The sequence below is a fragment of the Arachis hypogaea genome, chromosome 3 (assembly GCF_003086295.3).
Source record: "Arachis hypogaea cultivar Tifrunner chromosome 3, arahy.Tifrunner.gnm2.J5K5, whole genome shotgun sequence".
NCBI lineage: Eukaryota > Viridiplantae > Streptophyta > Magnoliopsida > Fabales > Fabaceae > Arachis > Arachis hypogaea.
Window position 1 is genome coordinate 56,067,477 of NC_092038.1, and position 21,583 is coordinate 56,089,059.

The following is a 21,583-nucleotide window of genomic DNA, read 5'->3' on the forward strand; positions in this document are numbered from 1 at the left end:
TAGATCCGACTCGATTTAATTAGTTCAACCAAAAACTCAATCACTCATTTATTTGATCGGGTCGAACGTTTCATCGAATTGCTTAAACATCAGACTTGCAAAAAATCGGTTCGACCCATTTGGATTTAAGCAAAACTGGTGACCCGGTCAGTCCACAACCCGGACTAGGTCATGTTTAATTTTTTTTTTAAAAATTTGAAAACGACGTCGTTTTCCAGTAAAGGTAAGCCAAAAGCCCAAAACCCTAATCTTCTCGGTGAACGTCTCCCCTTCCTTTTCCTCTCGCACCCACGAGGCCACCACTCTGTCTCAGTCTCGTCAGTCACTCAAGCTCAAGCTCAAGCTCAAGCTGAACCTCTCTCATCTCTCTCACTGTCACTCTCGCACTCAAGCTCTTTCATCTCCGGTCTTTCTCACTGCCTCCGGTCTCGCACTGAAGCTCGTCATCGCTCTGTGTCAAGTCACCGTCTCGCAGTCAGCGCGCGCCTTCCCTGCGCTCGTCGTCGCCGGCGGCAGAAGCAGCAGGTCCTGGGGCTGGTCGTCGTCGTCGCTCTTTGACTCGTCACCGTCTCGCACTCAGTCGCACGCCTTCCCTGCGTTCGTCGCACATCCCGGGGCTGGTCGTCGTTGTGGTCTTCTTGCTTCGAACCTTGCCGTCAGCAGCTGGTCCCCGACTTGGTGAGTTCCAACAAATTCCCCTGTTCTTTCTTGCTCAATTGACGTTGTTTACTGATTATCATCGCTGAAGCTTGAATCTGTTGTTGTGTTGCTGAAATAATCACTTAGCTAAACTTTTTGTTGCTGTAAATCTTTAAATCATCTTTTGAGCTAAATCATTTGTTGCGTTGAATTTGTTGTTGAAAATGAGGTTCATGCTCTCTGCAACTCAAGAGTAAAATTGTTCAGTTAAATTGTTGTTCCCGTGCTCTCTGTTTGGTTTTTTTGCTATAATTTAAAAAATGTGTTCATCACAACTCAGTTGCTATTATGAATTATTCTTGGTATTAATTTGTGAAAAATACACAAATGTAGAAATAGAAGCAAATAAAAATGAACGAAATGTTGGTCAAGCTTCAAATTTGTCCTATGAAGATATAGATGCCGACTCTGAGATCACCCCTTGGATATGATTTATTGATTGTGTTATCTTTTGCTCTCTTTTGTTCATTTAAACTGTGAAAATATTTTGTACTAGTGACTTGTTTATTATCTCTTTTTGCATTATTAGTTATGTCTAAGAATTGATACCTTATTGTTATTAATATGTTTGTAAAGACATGCATTTTAAGTTTTAACTTTTGGTTTTAATTTTATTTTTATAATTTTACATTTTTATTTATGACCGGGTCAAACAGGTGAATCAGTGGCCCACTCACCAGTTGAACCAGTGACCTGGTCGTATGGCTTGGTCAATTACCGGTTTGGTTCTGATAACTATGGTTAGAGCTAGGAGTTTTAGTTATGGCTGTTGAATTATTTGTTTAGAGACTGGATATCTGAGAATGTTGGTTTAGGGTTTATTATAACTTTATTTTTGTTTAATATTGTGCTTTGTGGTAGACTGGTTGTACTTGTTGATTTTGAATGGCTAGATTTGAGTAAATATATATCTTATATATGATGTATGCTTTATTCTATTAAATCATAACAGGTAATCTCACACAAATCGAGTCTAGGTGAGCTCCACGAGTTTACTTAGACTCGCGAGTTTGACAACCTTGTTGCCGCTACTGATTGTTCTTGAATGGAGATTGAGAGGCCAGATGGGCGGAGCCCGAATCAGCTAAGGCCACTGGCTTGTTCTCGCTCCATCCTCCACCGTGCTCATGGCTCCGCTACCTGGTCTCAAGGTCTCACCCTCACTGCCATCCTTCCCCTTTAGTTTTGTGTGAAGTTTTATCATTTCGCGTTGTTTCCAATTTTAGTGAAAAAACAAAACTGATTTTGGGAAATGTTTGTTTGCTTTTCTTGTTTGAAGGAGATACCAAGGTGGTTGCTGCAGTTTACGGACCAAAAGCCGGTACCAGGAAGAATGAAAATCCTGAGAAAGCTTCTTTTGAAGTTGTTTGGAAACCCAAGACTGGACAAATTGGTGATTACACTACAGCATAACTCTCTCTTTCGTTATTATTTTCAATCAAGTGTCACTCTTTTCTTCCAATGCCTGAATTTATAAAATTTCTCTATCTATGCTAAGTAAATGGCTATCTACTGGTCATGATTCTAGGTTACTCAGAACTGTCACTATTTTGGTGCAACTGTTTCAGTTAATTTATTTTATTTAAACCTTGTAGGAAAAGCGGAGAGGGAATATGAGATGATTTTGAAGAGAACACTAGAGAGCATTTGCATTCGGTCAATATACCCGAATACCACCACTTCAGTCATAGTACAGGCATGTTTCTCATTGAATCCCTCATTCCCTCCCTTCTCATTTTTGTTGGTTTGTTAATTTTTACACAATTAGTTAGGGTAAAAGAACATGCTGCAATCTGAGCATCTCTTTAACTTTCCTTTTTACATATGTATTGTTCTTGTAGTTTGCATTAATTTTGCTTATATACTAGCTTTAGCTAGTGGCACATCCTTGGTTCTTCCTAGGTATTAAGGTGATATATACATGTAAATTTTATACGAGCTTGTATTTTAGGATTGAACATTCATGGTTTTACTGCAGGTTGTTCATGATGATGGTGCTGTATCCTTGAAATTTCTTTTATGATTTGTGGTATTTGTTCTTTAAGTGTGTCATGGTGTATAGTCAGGCAGTCCTATAAAGATAAGTATTTCATGAACATGCTCTTGGATCTTTTTCTTCTTTTTCTTGACATAGTAGCTACTTCCATGTGCAATAAATGCAGCATGTGCTGCACTCGTGGATGCTGGAATACCCCTGAGACATCTTGCTGGTAATCAACACTTGTTATTATCTTATGGTGTACTGATTTCATTTTTCTTATTACTGATTTCTAATCCTTCTCTCTCTGCAGTTGCAATATGTTGTTCTGTAGCAGATAACGGCTATATCTTTTTGGACCCAAATAAACAGGAAGAAGAGGTTTGCATATATACACACACACACACACACTCAGCTGATGTCTAGTGAATTTAGTTAGGTTAAAAAACTTCTACCCACATGATTTATGTAGCATTTGACTTGTGATGAGCTGATAAAGTCTCAATACCTAGTGGATTGTAGCTGAAATGCTTAAATCTTTTCTTAATTTTCTTTGTTTTCATCACTAAAACACTTTCATGTACTAGTGTTAACAATATCTTCTATATACTATTTATTGTATTTGCCGGTAAATGATTACTTGCTGGTTAGATTTAATGGAACTTAACAGCTGACATGTTTATACTATAATTATGATAATTGTATTCCTGTTTCTCTTGCTTGTACACAACTCTAATTCATTGCAATTTTATCATATGGCAGAAAATGAAAGCATTTTCCTATTTAGTTTTTCCAAATTTGAATGTTTCCGTTCTACCAGAAAGATCAACGCAGAAGGGTGGTGAGCCCACGGCACATGGTATCATCACATCTGTTACCCATGGTGCTATGTCAGGTATTTAGTCTCACTTCATTTAATATTTTCTACATGGTTACAGATGTTCGAACCATTGTTTTATACCTTTCAATTGTTCCTAGCATGTGATTGCAACTGTGAATTATATAATCTATGATCTAATTATTTCCTGGTGTATTTTTCAAGTGGATGATTATCTTCACTGCCTAGAACGAGGGCGTGCTGTTAGTGCAAGGTTGTCTGAGTTTTTGAGAAAGAACATAGAGCCAAAATCTTCAAGCGAGTCATCTAAAGCTGGCTGATAGGAAACCACTTTGGACGTAGTTTACTAGTAACTAACTTTTCTACACAAGGGCAGGAGAGCATGGGATATCTATGCAGGTACTACTATTATGTATTTGTCCTGCGGTTGCTAGCTCTGCAAAAATGTACTCACTCATGAGTCTTCTAGGTTTTCTGCAGTCTCCTGTAACATTGTCCTTGAAGTTGCTTTTATAGTGGTAAAGATTTTATTCTTCGGTTATAAGATTGCTCGTGGTGTTTCGTATACTCTGGTTTAGTTCTATATCTGTTATCCTTAATTTATTTCCATGAGTGGATTCTTCTAAGGATTAATTTTTTTGTACTTGAGAAAGGCTTAATTTCACAGAAGCTTTATTCATTTCGTTGTAGAAGCCTTATAAGATTTTTGTAGCAAAAGCAGCTTTCTGCTCTTCTGCTTTTTTATTTTGCCTATATTTATTGTTCTTCATTTGCATCTTAGTTTCCTTCTAGAGGCTTACCGAGTTTTCTCTGGCATGCTACTGTAAATATGTGCCTCATGATTTGTGTTTATATATGAGATACCTGCTAAGTTAGACCAACAAAGAATACGCATACATATAATGTGTAAGAAAGTTCATATTTACAACATAATCAAAACAACATTCTTAAGCAAAGTATCACACAACATAGAAACCAAGTAATGTACAAGCCACCCCATTGAAAAACATCAAGCATCTGACCAAGTAAGGTCCGTTTCTCCCCATTGCTCATGAGGAATTCCCAAGGCTTCCCAGACAGCCTTGGAGACATCAACAATGTTATTCTTACAGGTAGGCTGGTAATCATGGTCCTCACCACGCCTCATTCTTGAGTCGCACTCATCAACCACCATTGCCACCACACTCCTCCCATTCTCGGTAATTGTGATGTTCAGGCACCTGCTCTTGTTGAACCATCCTGTAGAGAGTGCGACAACTGGAGTGTCATCCGAATGGTACTTGTTCTCACACTCTGATGGGCTTTCATCGTCTCCACCTTTTTGGAAGCTGTTCAATGTGAGTGGCTCTTGTGTGTGAGGTCACTTGTGATTTGTGAACATTTGTAGGTTGTGTATGCTTTACCTTCCATGCTACAATTTGAATCATTCTCGTTACACATTATCCTGGAGATGGTTTCTTCCCTATGATTCTGCCACTTGGCGGCACTTTTGCCCCTCAGAGAACAAGCAATTTGTGATAACAAGAAAAATTAGGAGAACAAAGGGTGCTTTTGAGCAAAAAAATCTTCATCTTATTTATTTATTTATTTATTTTGCTTTTCCTTGTAGAACCCCTATTAGTTTTCTCATCTTTCGTAGTTTTTGTTCTGAGAAGTACTTGATGCATGTAATGAGATCTAAAGGAGTATATATATAAGGGTTAGAAGTTAATTGGTTATTGTTGATTATTTCATGGCAAGCATAAGATCATTTTTGAGGGAGGTCAAGGAGACAAGTTTTCACTTTGCCAAGATTGGCAACTATGCCATCCATACTATTTAGAATACACTTAGGCTTTTTAATATGATGGGTAAAGTGTTTGGCCTATTAAATTTCACGTTATGGTCCTGGTTTGAGTAGAAATTGATTGCTACAGCAAGCAAAAGCAGAGGAGTTAATTCATTATTCAGTCATTTGAGAATGCTCTTGATAGTGTTTAACACCAGAAAAGAAAATGATATTTCATTTCCAATCAAGCAAATGTTCTTGGATTTTATACAAAACTGGACCCTTTGTTATAAGGAAAAGTATAGGACACTAACTATGATATAAGCTAACTTAGCTAACTCTCTTTTAATCCTAAATTTGAAATTCGAAAAATTTAGTTTTGTTCCCTTTTCATATGCGATCATACAATCCTAAGCCACAAACCACTTTGTATACGCACCTTCTGTCCTCTCTTTCACGCTCCTCTTCCTATTAATCTTCTCTTGCACGTCGTGCCACTTTTGTATCACTGGTGTGCCATCATCAGTCACCATTCCTCGTGTGCAGCTAGCTCTCTCACTCGCTGCCTCTTCACCGCGCATCCTCCATCTCTCTCACTCGCTGCCTCTTCACCGCGCATCCTCCATCGTAGTTATTATGCGTCATGCCTTGTCCTTGCACCAGTCAGCCCTAGTCTTCATGTTGTCATCCATCGCTGGAGGGCTCTCGACGGAAGACAACCACCATTTTGCCGCCGCTCACTGTTTGGCGTTTCATCGGTGCTAGTCTACGGGGAACAACCAGCGGTGTCCACGCCCTTCCTGTCCACACCAGTGCCGTCAAGCACATTGTCGCCCTCGCCGTCCACGCAGCACCGTTGAAGATGTGGTTGCCAGCCACCCTGCATGCAGTCGTCGTTCTTCATCACGTCGCGCCTCCGCCATCGCGTGGCCGTCCTCCATCGCGTCACGCCCTCCATCGCCGTAGGTCTTCTTTCGATGTGATTTGGATTTTTCGATGTAATTTGGATGCTTTTTCGATATAATTGGATTGTTTTTGGTATATTGTAAATGTTTTTTTTTGTTCTTTAGTAGAAAATGTATTAGGGTTTATGAGAGAGAGAGGGAGAGGGAGGGAGGGAGGGAAAGAGAGGGAGAAAAAGGGAGGGAGGGAGAGAGAGAGGGAGAGGGAGGGAGGGAGAGAAAGAGAGGGAGAAAAAGGGAAGGAGGGAGAGAGAGAGGGAGGAGATGGGAAGGAGAGAGAGAAAGAGGGGGGAGGAAGAATAGAGAAGGGAACACAATAAAGGAGGAAAGAGGGAAGGGTGTCTGGACAAAAGGAAAGCCGTTGCACCTCCAACGTTAAAAGAGTGACCGAAGAGAGAGAAACACAAAGAAAAGGAGAAAAATCCAACCATGATCAAATACCAAAACCTAAATCAAAGTTCAAATTCATGTTAATTAAACACATAGAAATTGGAGACTATAACCATTAAAAAAAAAAACTAGCTCCAAATAAACTAGAAAGAAAATTCTAAACAAAGTAAGTGGTATTAAATGCAGATTTTTTTATTTGGTTTTAAGATTATTTGTGATAAGTGATTAAATTTTCAAACTCTTCTACCCCACAATCCTGAAACATGAAGTACGATATATTTTCATTCAAGTATTTTCACAAGCACGTGGTGTTCAAGTACAATACGACACTAATAATGACTACTTTCACAACAAATTAAACTAAACCACAAATCAAATTCATAATCAAATTATAATCAAACATTTCTACGGGTATAAAATAATAATTTGTTCCTGCTCATTATTGTGTAATCAAGTTGAAGAAGCTCAAAATGAAGAATCAAAAGCATAATGAGTAGAATCTTACCTTACAAAATCAAATAAAGAAAATGTTGTCAAAGAAGTTCGCGCTTGAGACAGAGGGCACCGCATCTGAGAGAGAAGAAGGAGAATCGCAACCGTGCCTGAGAGAGAGCGAAGAAGAATAGTGCCACACCGGAAATAGAGAAAAGAGAAATGTACCGCTAGAGAGAGGGGGAAGGAGAATCGCGCTTGAGAGTGAGAATGAGGAAGGAGAATCGCGTCTAAGAGTGATGAGTTTGGAAAACTCCAAATTAAATTAGTGATGATCAAACATTATTAAAACAATTAGTTGCAAAATTATTAATTTGATTTTAATTCATATGTGCTAATTAAATAATTTTGCTATGCAGATTTTGCTATTGGGCCGAAATATAACAAGCCCATTGGAATATTTTTCTTAGCCTTGATATTAAATTGTTGTGATTATGGTGGTTGAAATCATGGTTATGCTATTTGGGCCAGAAATTGTGATATAAGCCCAATTGGAATCTTTGCTACTAAGACCAAAGCTTGGTCCAAAACCAATATTGAAAGAAAGCAAAGTTCCTTGCTTCCAACGGATCCCACTTTCAAGTTACGATGGATTTCAAATTCAATTAACTTGAATTAACTTGCATTGGAAACATGAGAGAGAATATGTAATTGATTTGATGGCCTCATTAATGTTACACGCCACTAAGAAAGAAAGGGGAGTAGGAATTAATTCATTTTGATTTAATTTGTTCAAATCCATTACATGCTTTTCTTTCTATTCTCTCTTCTCTCTCATCTTTCTTCTTCATTTGGTCACTTCACAGAGAAAGCATGGAAGTCTTTGCAAGCTATCAGAGTAATGAAGAAGAAGCTAGATGCAAGCTAAAGACCATTGTAATGATGGCAAGAAAAAGAAAACAAAAAGTATGCTGTGGCTGAGATCTTCATCAAAAATAGGTAAGATTTGGTGAAATAAGCTCATGCTCTCCATACCAAAAATGAAAGAAGTTGATCTCGGTCAGAGGAAGAAGATCTCAGAGGCATGGCTCGTCTCTGCTTTGTGTTCACTCATCACAGAAGGTGGCTAGGGAGGCTACATGAAGGAGGAAGCAAAAGTGGAGCAGGAGGAGCTGTCATGCATCAAGAATGCATCAAGGGCTAGGAATCCTTCTTGAAGTGTAAGTCAAGTTAGATGGCTCGGATTGATGAAGCTTGGTGTAAAGAGAAGACTCAGAGGTAATTTCATGTTGGATATATCATTCGGTTATCTCTCCTCTCTCTCTCTCTCTAGCCGAAATGGTTTTGCTTGAAGAAGAAGAAGTTTAGCTTGGTTCAACAGTTTCAACCATGGAGGCTTCCCCTTCTATAAATAAGGGAGAACAGCCAGGGCTTGAAGCAAGGAAAGAAAAAGAGTGAAAGCACAGTGTTCACATAGCTACCTAAGCTAACAGAAGTTCTTCTCCTTCAATGTTCTTCATTTTATATTTTTCTGTTTAATTTTTTCTGTCTTAAGTCTCATGGAAAAAGTCAAACAGTGAGGTTTGTAAGAAAAAACCATAGAACGAAAAAAGGCAGAGTATGCAAAATTAAAAGAAAAGTCATAGATATTCTTAGAGGTCCTTTGTACATTTGTGTTGTGTATCATGATTCTGTGGGAATCCCTTTGCAAGTTGGGTTAGCACTTTGCAGTTGAAAGCTTGGTAGGTTACCAAGTCAAGTTCAGGATTGGAATTAGATTCTGGACTTGTCCCGGATAGGAAGGGTAGTTCCTAGGGAGAATTGGTGTTTGTAATCAAAGATGATTATAGTGAAATTCCATCATTGTTGTGATGGAGACTGAATGTAGGTTGCATTGCACTTAGCAGCTGAACCAGGATATATCTTGGTGTAATTTTTTCTCTCTTTTACTCCATTTCTGATTCTGCTGCATAGGAGACAAAATTGAAAAATATCTCGTGGCTAGTCACAAGACAAAACGAAAAGGTCTCTTGGCTAGGCATGAGACAAAAACAAGAAATATCTCCTCAAGTGTTATGAAGGACAGCAAGAGTTACTAAGCAAAAAAGGGGCTAAGATTCAACCCCCCTTCTCTTAGCTACTGATAAACCCAGAAACGGTTTCTCTCCTTTTTGTTTTCTCCATAACCTCTTCGCAACTTTTCTCTTCTCTCTTCGCTCTCTGTCTTTCGCTTTGTGCTTCTGCTTCGTTGCTTGGCGATTTTCTGGGCAACTTCCATTTTTACACTTTCTCGAAGTTTCTTTCGCCTCCAGGTTAGTCCCTGTTCCGTGCCTTGGCTTTGTGATAAAGTTTTGATTTTGATCCTCCCTTTTTGAGAAAGTTTGGATCTTTCTATTTCCATTGTGCCCTAGATTTGTTTGGAATGTGCTTTCCGGGAGTTTCTCTATATTCTGCATGATCCTTTTTGCTTTTGCTGGATGCCTTTAGGGCTTTTCATGTTTTTGTTGTTTTTGTTCTTGATACCGCTTGTCCACGTTTGTTCCTCGTTTGTTTGAAGGTTTGCTTTTGTCTGCTTCTTGAAAAAGGTTGTATCTTTAATGGTCTTTGCTTGGTGTGCCTGATGTTTGGGAATGTTTTTTTGCTTGGTAGACTGTAATGATTTTCTGTGTTTCTCCTTGAAGAAAGGTGTTTCTTGGTGTTTGCTATTTTTTGAATCTCTTTTTTGAGGCATGCTAGGATGTAAGCTTGTGGATTGATTTCTGGAAACCTTGTTTTGTTACTGCCTCCAAAGGATGCCCCAGGACTTTGGTTTGAGTCTTGGGGTTTTCCTTTTCTTTGTTTCATCACTTGAGAGGTATTGACCGAGTTGTTTCTTCCTTTGTCCGAGATGTTTGTAGTAACCACATCTTCTTTTCTTACTTGTAGGATTAGTTGGCCTCATGTCTTCTCGCAATAACATTGTAGAGATGTCTTCTAGAGTTCCCGAGGGGATGTTCGATTGGCTGGACTCCCTTGTTTTGTTGTGTGTTTCTGTTGTGGATGCTGAGTTTTGCACAGAGCTGAGGAAGCGCCATAGGATTTGTGGTAACAATGCTCGTGAGGAGGATTATGAGCTTGTCGCTCCTGATTCTGACGAGAGAGTTTGTTTTCCGACTTCTGTTGAGGGAGAGCGTCCCTTCTTTTATGCTTATGAATATTTCTTCAGTCAGTTGAACGTTACTTTTCCTTTTACTGCTTTTGAGACCGACCTGTTGTGGTCGTGTAACATTGCCCCATCCCAGCTTCACCCAAATTCCTGGGGTTTTATTAAAATTTTTCAGCTTCTCTGCCGAGAATTAGACGTAACACCTTCTCAAACTCTTTTTCTTTACTTGTTTGTTTCCGCCAAGCCCAGCAGTTCTTCAAAAAAGAAAGCTTCCTGGGTTTCCTTCAGGTCCGCCCAGGGGCATAAAGTTTTTGCTATGTATGATGAGTCCTTTAAGGACTTCAAGAATTACTTCTTTAAGGTCCGTGCTGTGGAGGGGGTCCGCCCCTTTTTTCTTGATGAAAATGATGAACCTTCTTTCCCTCTAGAGTGGCAGAAGGATGTGAGAGTGTCTCGGTACACATGGGAGATGCTTGACGAGGTTGAGCAGGCTTTTGTAGTTGCTCTTGAGGATCTCTGGGGAAAACCTCCCCATCTTGATATGAAGAGGTTTTTGAATGACCCATCCTTGGTTCGGACTGTTTTGGGTAGTTGTCTGACTTGTTTCTATACTTGTCTCCTTTTTCTTCCTTTTATTGAGATTGTAACTTCTTTGTTGTGGCTGATTTTGTTTTTGCAGAAATGTCAAAGAATAGTGACCCCATGAAGGCCTTTAAAAAGGCGAAGAAGGCAACTGCTGCTCTGAACATCTCGGCCAAGGTGACCGGGGAAAGGTCTTCTCAGGTCCCATTAAAGCCTCCTGTGTCGAGTTCTCCTGGGCCGAGGAAGGCAATTCCTACTCCTTGATTTCGTCAGGTCGATCCTTCACAGACTTCGGTCGTTGCTTCTGGCGCTCCTCCTAGTAAGAAGGAGAAAGTAACTGAGCCTTTCAACCTTGACGCTCCTGACTTTGATCCGATCGAGTTTATAGATCAACAAATAGGTCCTTATGGCGCCCTTTCTATGGATGACGTCTCCCTTCTTCAGCATTTTGATTATGTGGCTCGAAGTGGTATTAAGTTGGCACACTTGGGAGCGGCCCTGTATCAGACTGCCCAAAGTCTTCCCCTTCATGCCACCAAAGCCTTTATGGAGGAGGCCAAACGGGAGTTCGATCGGATAAATGGCTTGAAGGAGGAGCTCGAGGTGAAGGTGGCCAAGTTGGAAAAAGACCTGAAAAATGAGAAGGCGAGTTCCCTTTCTTTGGCTGCCTCTGTAAGGCTGGCTGAGGATACGGCCCTGAGACATAAGGATAGTTATGTCACATCTTATTGGAAGGGGATGCGTCTGAAGGAGGAGTTGGAAAACGCCCGAGCTGATTATGCCGAGCTCCAGGGTCATCTTGTTGGTAGTGTAACTACTGCCTATGAGAACCTGAAGGAGCAGGTTCGGATTATTGCTCCTGAGGCTGACCTTACTCTCTTCAGCCTAGACAACGTCGTGAGGGATGGTAAGATTGTCCCTGATGACCAGGATGATGATGATGCTGATCCTCCCCCTGTGCCTTCTGCCAAAGTGTCAACTTCCTTGGTTCCTCCCGTTGTGTCTGATCCGGATTGCCAGATTCTGAATCGGGATGATGGAACTATGAATGCCGTGCCTTTTCAGACTCGCCCTCCTTCTCCTCCTCCTGATGCTGCCGAGAAGGCTCCCGACCTTAGCTGATCATTTTTCTAAGTACTTGTGTAAATAGCCCGGTTTGTGGGCTTTTTGAACTTGTTTATTATTTTGTGTGACTACTGACGCTTTTTAGTTGCCTGCCCGGCAACTTTTATTTGAAAAACAAAAGTAGCTCTCTTTTCTAAGGTAGATTTTGGTGGCCTCTTGAGGCTTTATCATACTATGCTTTTGTTGCGTTTTATCATGGTATCTTGTTCCGATGTTGGAATCTTGCTGCTTGGCCTCTTTAGGTTGCTTTCGTACTTTATTGTTTGTAGCTTGGATCCTTCTGAGGCCATAACTATAGGGGGTCCGACTTGTTTTTTGGCTTCCTCGCTCATAACCGTCTTCTTTATGTTGGTCCCCTTCTAAGTTATTTTGTAATCCTCTTTCTTGGACCTTTGTTAGGTCTCTTTAAGGGATTACTTTTACAACTTGTCTTGTAGGAGACCGACTTCGTTAGGTCGATCTCTTCTAAGTTGTTTTTTGTAATCCTCTTTCTTGGACCTTTGTTAGGTCTCTTTCAGGGATTACTTTTACAACTTGTCTTGTAGGAGACCGACTTCGTTAGGTCGATCTTTTCTAAGTTGTTTTTTGTAATCCTCTTTCTTGGACCTTTGTTAGGTCTCTTTCAGGGATTACTTTTACAATTTGTCTTGTAGGAGACCGACTTTGTTAGGTCAATCTCTTCTAAGTTATTTTTTGTAATCCTCTTTCTTGGACCTTTGTTAGGTCTCTTTCAGGGATTACTTTTACAACTTGTCTTGTAGGAGACCGACTTCGTTAGGTCGATCTCTTCTAAGTTATAGCAATTCCTCTTTAATAGGGTTGGCCAGACCTCTTTCCAGGGATTTGCTGATAACTTGGGTTGACTTGGTCCAACTTTTTTAATATTGGCCAGTCTTTTTTAAGTTATTATATAGCAATCCATAAGACCTCGTCAGGTTTTTTTTGGGATCACTTTCGATAACTTCTTGCATTATTCTGTGTTCATCTTTGCCGATTTGTAGATGGTGGTTTTTGTCCCAGTTTGATCAACCTTTAGGTGAATCACGTTTTCACCTTTGTCGGTTGATCATTCCTATCGAGATCGTACAGTGAATCTGTTCTTCACTTTCTGTCGATCCGTTGCTTTATAATCGGACGATGAATGCTTCAGATTAATGCGTCTTGGGAATTTGTAGAATATCTGAAATATATTTCATTTAAAGGAAGTGCAAATATATATACATATGTAGGCGGGAGTTTTTTGTACCCTTAAGTCTCAATCTTGACGCCTCATTAAAAAACCTTTTCAGGGAAAAGAGTGCATCTTGAAATCTTTTACCTTTCCTAACTATAGTACCTTCTTAGGTTATAGGCGTGCCATGATATGGGAAGTTCCCGACCCTCGAGTTCGGACAGTCTGTAGTAGCCCGTCCCAAGTACTTCTGTGACTCGGTAGGGTCCTTTCTAGTTAGCTGCCAACTTTCCTTCTCCGGGTCGAGTTGTTCCAATATCATTTCGGATTAAGACGAGATCATTTTTTGTGAAATCTGTTGGCACTACCTTTTGATTATACCTGGAAGCCATTCGCCGCTTTAGTGCCTCTTCTCTGGTCCGAGCTTTTTCTTGGATTTCTGGAAGTAGGTCGAGCTCTTCTCTTTGGAGTTGAGGATTAGTTTGTTCATTGTAGTGGACTACTCGGGGGGATCCTTTCTCGACCTCTATTGGAATCATTGCCTCCACTCCGTATGCTAGTCGGAATGGTGATTCGTTCGTAGTAGAATGGGGGGTTGTCCGATACGCCCATAAGACTTGTGGAAGTTCTTCGGCCCAAGCCCCCTTTGCTTCTTGTAGTCTCTGCTTCAGCCCGGCCAATATGACCTTGTTGGCTGTTTCGGCTTGTCCATTGGCTTGGGGATGTTCAACGGAGGTGAACTGGTGTTTTATATTCAAGTCGGCCACTAATTTTCTGAAGCCTGCATCTGTAAATTGGGTACCGTTGTCTGTGGTGATGGAGTATGGTACCCCGAACCTCGTAACAATGTTTCTATATAGGAATTTCCGGCTTCTTTGGGTAGTGGCATTGGCGAGGGGTTCTGCCTCGATCCATTTTGTGAAATAGTCAACTCCTACTATGAGGAATTTTACTTGTCCCGATCCCTGTGGGAAGGGTCAGAGAAGGTCGAGTCCCCATTTTGCAAATGGCCAGGGTGAGGTCACGCTGATGAGCTTTTTCGGCGGGGCGATGTGAAAGTTGGCATGTTTCTGACATGGTGCACATGTCTTTACGAATTCTGTAGCTTCCTTTCGTAGAGTTGGCCAATAGAATCCCGCCCGGAGTACCTTTTTGGTGAGAGCTTGCGCTCCGAGATGATTACCACAAATGTCGCTCTGTACTTCTTCCAAGACTTCCTTTGTATTAGAAGTCGGTACGCATTTTAACAAAGGTATTAAAATCCCCCTTTTGTACAGGGTGTTGTTTATGATAGTGTAGTACTGTGCCTCTTTCTTTAACCTCTTTGCCTCCTTTTCATCTGTGGGGAGCGCTTCTGTTTTGAGGTAGTTAATTATGGGGGTCATCCATCCTTGATCCCAACCTGTTATGGCTAGGACTTTTTCTTCTTCTGATATTGACGGGTTCTGCAGTATTTCTTGGATGAGGCTTCTGTTGTTGCCCCTTGGTTTGGTGCTGGCTAATTTCGAGAGTGCGTCAGCTCGGGCATTTTGCTCACGGGGTATGTGGCAGATCCTATATCCCCCTAGTTGTCCGAGCTATTCTTTGGTTTTATCCAAATATCTTTTCATGGTAGGATCTTTGGCTTGGTAGCTTCCCGTTATTTGTGAGGTAATGACTTGTGAGTCACTGTAGATGTTGAGTCTCTGAGCTCCAACCTCCTTAGCCAGCTTCAAACCAGCTAATAACGCTTCGTATTCCGCTTGGTTGTTTGAGGCCGGGAATCCGAATTTAAGGGAAAGCTCAAGTTGGGTTCCTTGGTTGCTTTCAATTATCACACCTGCACCGCTTCCGATTTTATTTGAGGATCCGTCCACGTATATGTTCCACTCTATGGGTATTTCCGGGGTGTCTGTGAATTCTGCGATGAAGTCGGCCAGGTGTTGTGATTTAATGGCTGTCCGTGCCTCGTATTAGAGGTCGAACTCGGACAACTCGATTGCCTACTGTAGGATTCTTCCTGCTAGATCTGTTTTCTGCAATATCCCTTTTATGGGCTGGTTGGTCCGAACTTTAATGGTATGCGCTTGGAAGTATGGGCGAAGTCGTCGGGATGTGAGTATCAGGGCGTAGGCAAACTTCTCTATTTTCTGGTAGTTTAGCTCTGACCCCTGTAGTGCCTTACTAATGAAGTAGACGGGTTGTTGTCCCCCTTTGTCTTCTCTAATTAGTGCTGAGGCTATTGCCTGACTTCCTACTGCGAGGTACAGTATGAGTGGCTCTCCCTCTTGTGGTCGAGATAGGATAGGTGGCTGCCCCAAGAATTCTTTGAAGTCTCGGAAGGCTTGTTCACATTCTGTTGTCCACTCGAAGTTCTTTCCCTTCCTTAAGGTGGCGTAGAAGGGGAGGGATCTTATTGCTGACCCTGCTAGGAATTTGGACAAGGCCGCCAATCTTCCATTGAGTTGTTGTACCTCTTTGACGCAGGTTGGGCTTTTCATGTTGAGTATGGCCTGGCATTTATCTGGATTTACCTGCTTCCACTGCGAAGGTGCATTTAGCCGGGTTGAGTCGCATGCCGTGCTTCCGTATGGTGTCGAACAATTGAACCAAGTCGGTCAGTAATGTCTCTTCACTTTGTGTCTTTATCAACATGTCATCCACATAGACCTCCATGATTTTCCCGATGTGGTTTGAGAAGACTTTATTCATTAGCCTTTGATAAGTGCTTCCCGCGTTCTTAAGGCCGAAAGGCATTACGATGTAGCAATAATTGGCCTTTAGTGTGAGAAACGAGGATTTTTCTTGATCTGGTGGATACATTGGGATCTGGTTGTACCCTGAGTATGCGTACATGAACGAGAGATACTTATATCCTGATGAGGCATCTACTAGAGCATCGATGCTTGGGAGTGGATAAGGGTCTTTCGGGCAGGCTTTGTTGAGGTCGGTGTAGTTGGTGCACATTCGCCACTTCCCATTTGACTTTTTCACCAAGACGACGTTTGCTAGCCATAGTGGGTATTTAACTTCTCTTATAAATCCTGCCTCTAGTAGTGCTTGTACTTGTTCTTCTACAGCCTGAGACCGTTCTGGCCCGAGTTTTCTTCATTTTTGTTGTACCGGCCGAGATCCCGGGTAGACTGCCAACTTGTGGCTCATTAGTTCGGGATCTATGCCTGGCATGTCGGTAGCTTTCCATGCGAAGAGATCAACATTATCTTGTAGGAACCGTATTAGTGATTCCTTTGTGTCTCCTTTCAGGATCGTGCCAATATTAGTTGTTTTATCCGAGGTGTCTCCGATCTGGTCCCTTTCTACTTCTCCTTTGGCTTGTGGACGGAGTTCTTCTCGTCTCTGAACTCCACCGAGCTCGATTGTGTGGAACTCTCCTCCTTCGTCTCGGAGGTTTAGACTTTCGTTATAGTAGCGACGCGCCATCTTTTGATCTACTTTTATTGTAGCTATCCCTTCTGCAGTTGGGAATTTCATACATAGATGTGGAGTTGAAATTATTGTGTCGAGTTGATTTAACGTTGTCCGGCCTATTAAGGTATTGTAGGCTGAACTTACGTTGACCACAATGTAATCTATCTTGAGTGTTCTGGATTGGTTCCCCTTTCCGAAGGTTTTATGTAGCGATATGTATCCCAGCGGTTGTACTGGGGTATCCCCAAGTCCGAACAGGCTGTTCGGGTATGCTCTTAGCTCTTTTTCTTCTAAGCCGAGCTTGTCGAAGGCAGTTTTGAATAAGATGTCGGCAGAGCTTCCTTGGTCAATTAATGTACAGTGGATGTTGGCGTTTGCTAATATGATTGTGATGACCATGGGATCGTCGTGTCCTGAGATGATTCTGGATGCATCTTCTTTGGTAAACGTGATTGCTGGGATGTCTAGTGCCTCCTTCTTTCCTTCGACATGGTATACTTCTTTAAGGTGTCGCTTGCGGGATGATTTGGAGATTCTTCCCCCAGCAAATCCGTCGTGTATCACGTGGACGTGTCTTTCCGGTGTGCGGGGTGATCGTTCAGATCGTCCGACATCCTCATCCCTTCTTCTTTTTCTTGGTTCTTCGTCCCGATTGGCCAAAAATCGATCTAGTTTTCCTTCTCTTACTAATTTTTCTATGATGTTTTTCAAGTCGAAGCATTCGTTGGTGGAATGTATGGCAGATTTTCTCCTCCTCTTTTGCCTTTGAGTGGCCGAGTTGGGGGTATTTTCTCCGTATGGCAGATTTCTTTGTAAACATCTACCAAGAATACCCTAAGAGGGGTGTAGTTATGATATTTTTTGATTCTCTCCCTGGAGCGATCTTCCGTTTTCTTGGATTCTTTATCTTTATCTCGGTAGGCAGGACCGAACCTTGAGGCTTCCCCAAGTCGAGAATTCTCCTCTATGTTGATGTACTTCTGTGCCCGTTCTTGTACTTCGTCTAGGGATACAGGGTACTTCTTTGATATAGATTGGCTAAACGGTCCTTCTCATAGGCCATTTATGAGACCCATGATGGCAGCTTCTGTTGGTAGATTTTGTATGTCCATGCATGTTTTATTGAATCTTTCCATGTAGTTACGAAGACTCTCCTGATCTCCTTGCTTGATTCCTAGTAGGCTGGGTGCGTGTTTAGCTTTGTCCTTTTGTATGGAAAATCTGGCCAGGAACTTTTTGGCCAGGTCGTCGAAGCTCGAGATGGACTTTGGGGGTAGGTTGTCGAACCATCGAATGGCTGTCTTGGTAAGAGTTGTTGGAAAGGCTTTGCAGCGAACTGCATCCGGGGCGTCAGTCAGGTACATTCTACTTCTGAAATTGCTGAGATGATGGTTGGGATCTGAGGTGCCGTCGTATAGAGTCATATCCAGAAGTTTGAAGTCTTTTGGGATTTTGATTTTCATAATTTCCCTAGTGAATGGATCTTGATCCTCGCGAGAGCTATCCTCTGGAGTGGATCGAGTAGCTTTAGTTTTGAGATCGGCTTCGAGTTTTAGAAGCTTATCTTCTAATTCTCAGCGTCGCCTTATCTCCCGATGTAAATCCTCTTCTTTTTTGTGTTGATGTTGGGCTTCTTTCTCAAGTTGCTTTAGTCAATCTTGAAGCGCCTCTATCACTCCTGGATTTGATGAATTTTTGTCCCCGTTGGGTTCCGGAGTATTTTTGAGTATAGCATCCGCGTTTTTATGCGGTGTTCTATCTTCTAAACCTGAATCGTGGTCGTTGTCATGATCGTCCGCCATGGTGATGGGATGACTTCCAAGTTTCCCAGAAACAACACCAATGTTCCGAGTGTTACCTGAAACTGGAGGTCGATCTCGGACGAGATCTTCTGTATTGGTCGGAGCCGACGTGTCCAGCAGGTGTATAGCGGCCGGAGCTGGTGTGTCCGACTTGTTGAACTGAGAGTGCTACTGATCCTTTATCACCGAAGGGTGGGGGTACCTGCAAGGGACTCCGATGCTTAAGTTAGCAAGGGTATTAAACAGGTATTGAGTAGAATCAGAGTATGAGATATACCTGGGTGCTCCAGTGTATTTATAATGGTGAGATGTGGCCTCCTGTGGATAAGATAAGTTAGTTATCTTATCTTATCTTTATCTTATCTTTTAGTGAGGTCATCTTTATCTTTCAAGGGAACCGCCTTTATCTCTACGCGCTTGGGCTGCCCTCGGATTTAGGACGTGTTCCTCTATTTGGGCCCTTTGTTTGGGCTTCCCCGTGACTTGGCCGAGCTCTTTGAGAAGAGGTCGGGTTATCCTGACCTGAAGAGGTCGGTCGCTTTGTCTGTAGAACATCCCGGGTCGGACAACTCAACCCAGGGTATGAACACTTTCCTTAATGGCTTTATTGATAGAGAAGTGTATGTGGCACAACCCCCCGATTTTGAAAATAAAGAATTTCCAAATCATGTTTTCAAACTTTCAAAGGCCCTTTGTGGCCTTAGGCAAGCTCCAAGAGCTTGGTATGAAAGGCTTAGTACCTTCTTATTGGAAAATCACTTTCAAAGGGGTACCACCGACACAACTTTATTTATTAAAGCATCTAATGATGATATTCTCCTAGTTCAAGCTTACGTGGATGATATTGTGTTTGGATCGGCCAATGAATCCTTGTGTGAAGAGTTTGGAAAACTCATGACTAGTGAATTTGAAATGAGTTTAATGGGAGAGCTAACTTTCTTTCTTGGCCTCCAAATTAAACAAACTCCTGGTGGTACTTTTATTCACTAAGAGAAGTATGCAAAAGAATTAATCAAAAAATTTGGCCTAGAAAATTCCAAACCAATGGGAACACCAATGCATCCAAACACTAAACTTGAAAAGGATGATGATGGAAAAGATGTGGATGAAACAAGGTATAGAGGAATGATAGGTTCACTCATGTACCTTACCTCCTCTAGACTGGATATTGTTCAAAGTGTGGGTGTATGTTCAAGATTTTAATCTCACCCCAAAGAATCCCATCTTTCAGCCGTTAAACACATCATTAGATACATTAAGGGAACTAGTGACTATGGCTTATGGTATCCAAAATCTGATGATTTTTGTGCAGTAGGGTTTTGTGATGTAGATTATGCAGGAGATCGAGAAGATAGAAGAAGCACATCGGGCATGTGTTACTTCCTTGGAAGCTCACTCAACATGTGGTCAAGCAAGAAACAAGCCACATTAGCTCTATCCACAGCCGAAGCTGAATATATCTCTGCCTCCGCTTGTTGTTCACAATTAATTTGGTTGAAAACTCAATTAGAAGATTACAAATTAAAAATCAATAGTATACCCTTGTTTTGTGACAATATGAGTGTGGTTCACGGAATCGCAATCACACCTTTGCAACTCCGCACAACTAACCAGCAAGTGCACTGGGTCGTCCAAGTAATAATTCCTTACGTGAGTAAGGGTCGATCCCACAGAGATTGCCGGCTTGAAGCAAGCTATGGTTATCCTGTAACTATTAGTCAGGAGATTAGTGATAAAAATGATTTCGTTTGTTAAAAGTAAAAAAAAAGCATGAAATGAATGATACTTGTTATTCAGTAATGGAGAACATGTTGAGGTTCTGGAGATGCTCTGTCATCTGAATCTCTATTTTTCTACTGTCTTCTTCTCCAAACACGCATGGCTTTTTCTATGGCTGGCTATATGTTGGTGGATCACGGTTGTCAATGGCTACCATCCTTCCTCTCAGTGAAAATAGTCTAGGCATGGCTTCTGTACGGCTAATCATCTGTCGGATCTCTCGTCTCGGATGAAAAATACCAGGCACAGCAACCACACGGCTAATCATCTATCGGTTCTCACTCATGTCAGAATAAGACCTCTCTGTCCTTTTACACACTGTCACTGTGCCCAATATTTGTGAGTTTGAAGCTCGTTTGTTCTAGCCTTCACCACGAAGGTTCTGATCTCATGGGTTTGAATGCTCTGTTGTCAGGAGATGCAAGTCAAACACGTGGATTAGAAACCTAAGAGACACGCACTCAAGCTGTCGCCCAATGACTACGTTGAGCTCAGATAGAACAGGAGTGGTTGCCAAACACGCGTTCATAAATTTGAGAATGATGATGAGTGTCATGGATCATCATATTTTTTATATTGAAGTACAAGTGAGTATCTTAGAACAGAATCAAGCGTGATCGAATAGAAAATAATATTAATTGCATTAATCCATTGAGACACAGCAGAGCTCCTCACCCCATCTATGGGGTTTAGAGACTCATGCCGTAGAAGATACAATATGAGATGTAAAATGTCATGCGTTACAAAATGAATCTCTAAAAGTAGTTCTTATATTAGACTAGTAACTTAGTTTTACAAAAAATGAGTAACTAGGTGTAGATAGTGCAGAAATCCACTTTCGGTGCCCACTTGGTGAGTGTTTGGGCTGAGCTTTCAAGCTTCCACGTGCATGTGCCTCAAATTGGAGTTAAACGCCACCCTGGGTGCCAAAATGGGCATTTAACGCCAAGAAGTGTGCCAGTTCTGGCGTTTTACGCCAGAAAAGGGTCTCTGGCTGGCGTTTAACGCCAGCTTGGGTCGTCAAATCTCAGGCAAAGTATGGACTATTAAACATTTCTGGAAAGCACAAGATGTTAGCTTTCTAGCGCAATTACGAACGCACCAATTGGACTTTTGCAGCTCTAGAAAAACGCGTTTGAGTGAAGGGAGGTCAGAATCCAACAGCATTTGCAGTCCTTTCTCAGCCTCTGAATCAGATTTTTGCTCAGGTCCCTAAATTTCAGCCAGAAAATACTTGAAATTACACAAAAATACACAAACTCATAGTAAAGTCCGAAAATGTGATTTTTGCATAAAAACTAATAAAAATATAATAAAAAGTAACTAAAACATACTAAAAACTACCTAAAAACAATGCCAAAAAGCGTATAAATTATCCGCTCATCACAAAACCAAACATAAATTGTTGCTTGTCCCCAAGCAATCAAAAACAAAATAAGATAAAAAGAAGAGAAAGTACAATAAATTTCAAAAATATCAATGAAGATTAGTTTTAATTAGATGA

At 41.4% G+C, this 21,583-nt stretch overlaps 1 protein-coding gene and 1 pseudogene across 1 annotated transcript; one reads left to right on the top strand and one right to left on the bottom strand.

Moving 5' to 3' along the window:
- Window positions 1-219: 219 nt before the first annotated feature.
- LOC112790619 (exosome complex exonuclease RRP46 homolog) lies at window positions 220-4,194 on the top strand. Its single transcript, XM_025833103.3, has 9 exons — window positions 220-678; window positions 1,652-1,850; window positions 1,979-2,092; window positions 2,295-2,395; window positions 2,678-2,698; window positions 2,837-2,909; window positions 2,991-3,058; window positions 3,440-3,572; window positions 3,720-4,194. The coding sequence occupies exons 2-9, from the start codon at window positions 1,745-1,747 to the stop codon at window positions 3,833-3,835; spliced, it is 732 nt and encodes a 243-aa protein (XP_025688888.1). The 5' UTR covers window positions 220-678; window positions 1,652-1,744; the 3' UTR covers window positions 3,836-4,194.
- Window positions 4,195-4,524: 330 nt separating this feature from the next.
- Window positions 4,525-5,864, bottom strand: LOC112777867 (putative ripening-related protein 1; annotated as a pseudogene).
- Window positions 5,865-21,583: the final 15,719 nt, after the last annotated feature.